Source organism: Calypte anna, chromosome 4A, assembly GCF_003957555.1.
Source record: "Calypte anna isolate BGI_N300 chromosome 4A, bCalAnn1_v1.p, whole genome shotgun sequence".
Lineage (NCBI taxonomy): Eukaryota > Metazoa > Chordata > Aves > Apodiformes > Trochilidae > Calypte > Calypte anna.
Window position 1 is genome coordinate 42,323,084 of NC_044248.1, and position 6,000 is coordinate 42,329,083.

Consider the following 6,000-nt stretch of genomic DNA (forward strand, 5'->3'; position numbering starts at 1 on the left):
AAGTGGGGGAATGCACCCCTTCCCCTGGGAGACCATGCCAGTGTCTGACTGTCCTCAGAGTGAAAAATTTTCTTCCTGTGTTCAAACAGAATCTCCCCAGGAACCACTTGTGCCCATTGCCCCTTGTCTTGTCCATGGGATTCCTTGTAAATAGGGAGTCTCCATCTTCTTCTGCTCAGGTTCAATATTATGTTTGCCCTTGGAGCTAGGACCAAGGTTTCTCCCCACTTAATGCGTTCCATCTGGAAGTGAAGTTACTGGAACAGAATATAGCAAAAAGGACGGGGATGTTGGTGCATAGAGGATCAGGCCTTGTCATTACTTAGGCAACATACTGGAGGATGCCAAAGGAATGCAACTTCTGCACTTATGCTGTGCAGATACAGGGATTTTGCCTGGCACTAGGGAGCAGTGGAGACATAAATTATCAACATGTAGCAAACAAATTCCAGCATTACTCTGTTTTCATGTGTGAAACTGGAGTCTCACACCACCCTAGATAAAATTATTCCTCTGTGAAAGCAAGTCCTCAGATAGCCTGTACCCCCAGATAACCTAGAGATTACACACAGGAATGTACACTGGCTTTTTATCAGCTGGATTTGGAAATGAAACACAGGCAGCCAAGTTCAGGAACTGCTGCTGTGGCAGTTTCCCTCTTCACTCTCACATCTTCCCAGGCACCGTGACCCCTACCTCTGCCCATTAAACCTTTGATTCCACTGCGGGTGCTGGGAAGGTTGCAGGGACACCGGGATCACTGGAAATGAAGGAGCCCAAACTGGGACAAGTGTTTTACTCAACATGCCCCTTCCCTCATGAGGGACCCTTTCAGAGGGCTCCCATTACAGTTTTGCACCACCTGCTGCAAATGAAACCAACAGAACTCCAAGCAGAACACTGAGCTACAAAAAGACTGGGAGAGGGTTGTGGGAAATGCCTTTTTTTCTTTCACTCACAGGCACACCTAGCAGCAGCACTGCTCAGGAGCAGGTGTGTTGCAAGTTATACATGCAAAAATCCCTTTTTCTGAACAGAGGAGAACAGCAGAGGATCAGAATGACCTTGCACCAGTCTTCACGGGCAACAGGTTTGCTCATAAAACCTGCATGAGAGACTTCCTTGCAATTAGGTCATTCAATCTTTGATCATTTTTTTTGTGTGTGTGTTCCGTAAGGTACAGAAAATATTTACATTCAACACACAAGTTCTTTCTTCAGTTCCTTGACAGCAGACTGCTTTAATTATATGTATGCTGACAGGACTACTGAGAGATCCCATGCGACCACAGTGGAAGGGAAGAAAGCTTATCATCAGGTGACAGAAGAATGCCCTCATTGTTAGCACCAATACTTACAAATAAACCTTTCCAGTGTGTCACATACTGGTATAAACATACCACTCCTCTGGCATTCAGCTAATATGTTAATAAAGCAAGAACCAAGAAAAGGCTGCATCTGAGCTGCTTCCCCTGGGAGACACACACACCTCAAGGATTGCCATGAATTAGCTGTAGGAGAAAAGTATCCCAATTAACAAAACATTTGCTAATATGCTCAGAGAAGGATCCATAAACCTTCTTGGGTCCTAATCTTTGCTCTTTTACCCTGGTTACTGATACTAGTTAGGCTGCAGTAGGTCCTAAGTGTCCTAAGCCACATAGCAGGGCTTATGATGCTGTGCTAAGTCCTGTGCAGGCACAGCAGCACAAAATGGATCCTGCTCTGAAAAAGAGGAGCTCCCTTCCCAGCCTGGCTGCCACTGCAGTAAGTTCACAGAACAACTCCAGCTTTACCTCAGCACCAGTTAACAGAATCAGATCCTCCCAGCTTCAATCTGCAGGGGAGAAAATAGAAGTATTTGTCAGACTGTGAATCCCCATCACAGAGTACAGGGGGATGTTCTCATCAAGCCATCTCCTGCGCTCCAGGAACCAACCCGGATCTTTACTCCTTACCATACTTCAGCAAACTTCAAAGATCAGTGTGTTTTACAGTGCACTAGGATATTACCTGCATTGTAGTCCATCAAAAGTTAATCAGTAAGCAAATACGGATCTGGGGAGAGGCACAGAAGTTCTTTACTCCTGGCAGGAGGTGCCCAGGAGCTGCAGGCATGGGTGGCACAGACAGGAAGAAGCAGTGGGATCTGCAGGCAGGGAGCAGGGTGGGATGGAGGAAGATGCCCTGCCAATGACAGAGTTGCTTCCAGCTGGGCTTTTGTACACCAAGGGGGAGCAGCTTTCCAGTTATTTTTATAAGTTTGGTATATGATTAGTAACAAAAACAATCTATCCAAAACCTGACAGACAGTGGACTGTGTTTTAAATTCTTTTTCATGGCTTGCCCTTTTTGGCTGATTGCATCTATTCCCATCTTCATTTATTTCCCCTGGTCCTGCAAATGTTTCTGTGCCAATAACTACATCAAACAGTCTCCTGTTACCAAAATACATAGGTACTCACCTAGAATGGTAGCTCAGGGTTAATTAAAAAATTGATCTCAACACTAATAGATACTGATAGAGTTACAGCTGCAACTGGTGGATTTTCACTGCAGAAAAGACTCCAATCCCTACCAGCTAAACAGCTACTGAAAATATATTTTAAAACAGAGCTGCTGAGTACCATTTCATGACATTGCTTAAGGACAGTAGCAAGTTCTTCAGTCCTCTTGAAAGGACATGTATGCAGGATTTTCTAGTGAACATAGAGCAGACCACTGCATAGAAGTATCACAGAAGCTCAGTCTTAGCTGTTATAATGACCCTTGAGATTTCCTCATCCACCACAAATGCTAGTGAATATTTCTTCCTTAGGCCTATCCTTCCCTCTTTAGAAAAGTGATGCCCAGTTGATGGAGAACTATGGGGGAAAAAAAGTATATATGGCTTCACCAACTTCTGGACTCAACCAAGAATGCAGCTACAGCCTGAATTCTGCATGGTTGTATCTCAAACCTGCCATCTGATAGCAATCACCTTCTTTTCCCCTATCTAAAATGGGGATGTAGGCATCTGGTTATCTTACAGAAAGAGTTGAAATAGATGCACTAATGCTTGCCAAGCTCTTTGAGAATATAATGGTTACTTTGCATCTGATTTCCTTTTAAAAAAAGAGTAAAGCCAGGAGGTGTTACCTGGCCATTCACACCAGATAAGGTATTGAATAGATGTCTCTAGTATAATAATTACCCATTATAATGCTTTCTTTTTCTTACTGAGTCCTTAATTTTAAGGTGAAAAACACTTTGCAGAAGTCTGCACCTTTGACAATCCTATTGTGCTCATGTTTGTAGACTTACAGAGCAAACTTCCTTGATGACCCTGGAGATCTGGGTTGTAGGCTTCCTCTCTTACTCTTTACAGAAAAGATTTTGGATTCTCTATAAACCCGCAAAACTTAAAAGAAATCCAAGGGCAGAAACTGAATTCTCAGGAGTTTGTATGCCTGATTGCTTCATCACTTTATGGGTGCCTTTTGTTGTTGTTTATAGGCGTTTATTTGGGGACCTGTATCTCTAGCACACTGGTTTCTACTCAGATACCCATGTAAAGCACACAGAGAGCTGGATGTCTTACCCATGCTTCTCCTTGATCTCGTTTTCCCTAGGTTTCCAGCCACTAACAGATGCAAGTCCTGCAGCCTCTTGGCTTCCCTGTCCTACTCACAGGGGTATTTCCTTCTGCATAGTTTGCTCCTCTCTTACACATCCTTGAACGTGCTAATACCAAACACAGTTCTGCAGACTCTGCTGGAAAACATTTTAACAGGGGACTATCAAAGGGAGAGGCAACTAAACACACCCCTCTTCCTCCTCACATCAACATTTGTAACTATATTTGCAAAGCATTTACCATTTCAGAGTGGAGAGTCCCAACCTGGTGATACCCCAGAGATCATTTATGTCAATAACAGATCTGCTAGGTTTTCTTAACAAGAATGGAGAACTCAAAAGCTTTGTGCCAACAAAAAAAACCCCACTGCTCTCACCTTGGAGTCCAAGAGGCTTTGCATCCAATTGCTTGTGAGAAAAACAAAAGAACATAGAAGCATACAGCCATAGCACATTACATTTGGGATCCATTATTATTATAATTAGCAGATTTGGGCACATCTACCTCAGCAAAACTTGATCCAGGTCAGGCCTTGGCACCCAACCACATTTCCTTCTATTGTAACTGTAACTACACTTCATAGGAATTTCTACCACCTTGGCATTTTCACTCTATAAAGCCTGTGGATACCTTGTTAACCCATCACCATTTTTCTTGAACAAACCTGAGCAAGCAGAGTCAGCTGACACCAAACTAGTGCTTTGCAATATGTGGCTGGGGGGGGTCTCAGCTGGTGTTGGGAGCTGAAAAGCTGGATTTACCACCTCCTTGGACTGCTGCCATAAATGTAACCTCATGCTCTGCAGTGACTATCAAGGCTTCCCCTCCTCCTTCTGCTGCAGCTTTTAAACAAATGTTCATGCCACAAATACACCTGACCCAGGGCAGCAAGATCTCACACTTTTTTGCTGGATACCTTCTGGAACCCCCGACCTCAGCTGGGCAATCCCCTTCACCAGTGAAAAACTGTTCTTTTGGTGGGATGTGTGCCAGGAGCTTGCCTGGCCAGCCAGAGAGATCTACTCTTGTACCCTCAAGCACCTCCACCAGGTCCCTGCAGTCCGTGCCTGACCTAGCTGAAAATTTTTCATCTTCCTATTGATTAGCTGTCATGAGGAAGGAACAGCATAATCGATGAACTGCTCTGTTGTTCTCAGCATATGCAGCCCCCATATAAATTATATTATTGTTAGGTTTGGTTTTGGGTTTTTTTTTTCTGCTTTTATTGTCTCTCTCAAGGAATCCTACTTCCTAATTAAGTGCATCAAGAAACATAATACAAGTCTTTTCCTATTTTATTTCCCCATAAAGCCTTATTGCCACAAGAGTGACTGTCAGTAGGTAATTATATCACTACTAGTAACACAGTCTTGTATTATAATAGTACTGCATTTGTGATGGAACTCTGTTGTTCAAGACCCTGGAAACCCACAGAAATTCAGTGGCTTGTGTTCAAGAGCACTCCTAGAAATAGCCATACATGTTCTTCATGGTTTTCCTCAATTTGTAGTATCACTTTTTTTTTTTTTTTTTACTGACAAACCCACATTTTTTGCATATTTCTGGTCAAGATGCAATTCCATAATGGTATAATTTGAATCAGCATACTCATCAAAGATCCTGGTTACCTGCATGGTTTGATGGAACAAACCAAAGCCTTTGATTACATTTTGGGAAAAAAAAAAAAAAAAAAAAAAAGGGGAAAACTTTTCACACCCTGAAAGCAGGGGGCAAGGGTGAGAGGGGACAATTGGCCACCCCTGCTGTGGGTATGTGTGTGCAGATATGGCCATTCCTTTTTACAAGAAATGGCCTACATGAAGGATGGTGAAGAACTCTTTAGGATCTCGGGTAGGGGTAGGACAAGGGGGAATGGATGAAAACTGGAGGTGGGTAGATTCAGATTAGATGTTAGGAAAAGGTTCTTCACCACGAGGGTGATGAGCCCATGGCACAGGTTGCCAAAGGAGGTGGTGGAAGCCCCAACCCTGCCAGTGCCCAAGGTTGGATGGGGCTTGGAGCAACCTAGGCTGGTGGGAGGTGTCCCTGTCCATCCAGGGGGGTTGGAACTGGATGAGCTTTAAGGTCCCTAATAACCCAAACCATTCTGCGATTCTTTATCTCCAGGAGGGCGTCAAAACACCATCCCAACCCAGGGCAGCGGAGCCCCGAGCAGACTTCCCCCGTACCTTGCAGCTTCTGGCTGTACTCTGTCCTGTCAGACTGACTCCTCCTCAGGCTGCCATGCTCCCCGGCGGCGGACGCGCTCTCCACCACGGGCTCCGTCCTCCTCCGCTCCCCCAGGTACAGCTTGCTCCTCAGCAGGGACAAATTCCTCTTCCTGCTCCCCTCACCTTCCTTCCCCGGGCACTCCAGGCTCGCCAT

The 6,000-nt window shown here is 44.6% G+C and overlaps 1 protein-coding gene across 1 annotated transcript in view; it reads right to left on the reverse strand.

Moving 5' to 3' along the window:
- The window catches only part of ARHGEF38 (Rho guanine nucleotide exchange factor 38), a 31,300-nt gene extending 25,300 nt beyond the window's left edge, over positions 1 to 6,000 (reverse strand). The window contains exon 1 of the mRNA XM_008505065.2: positions 5,805 to 6,000. Coding sequence (XP_008503287.1) covers positions 5,805 to 6,000 — 196 coding nt within the window. The remainder of the gene's footprint in view (positions 1 to 5,804) is intronic.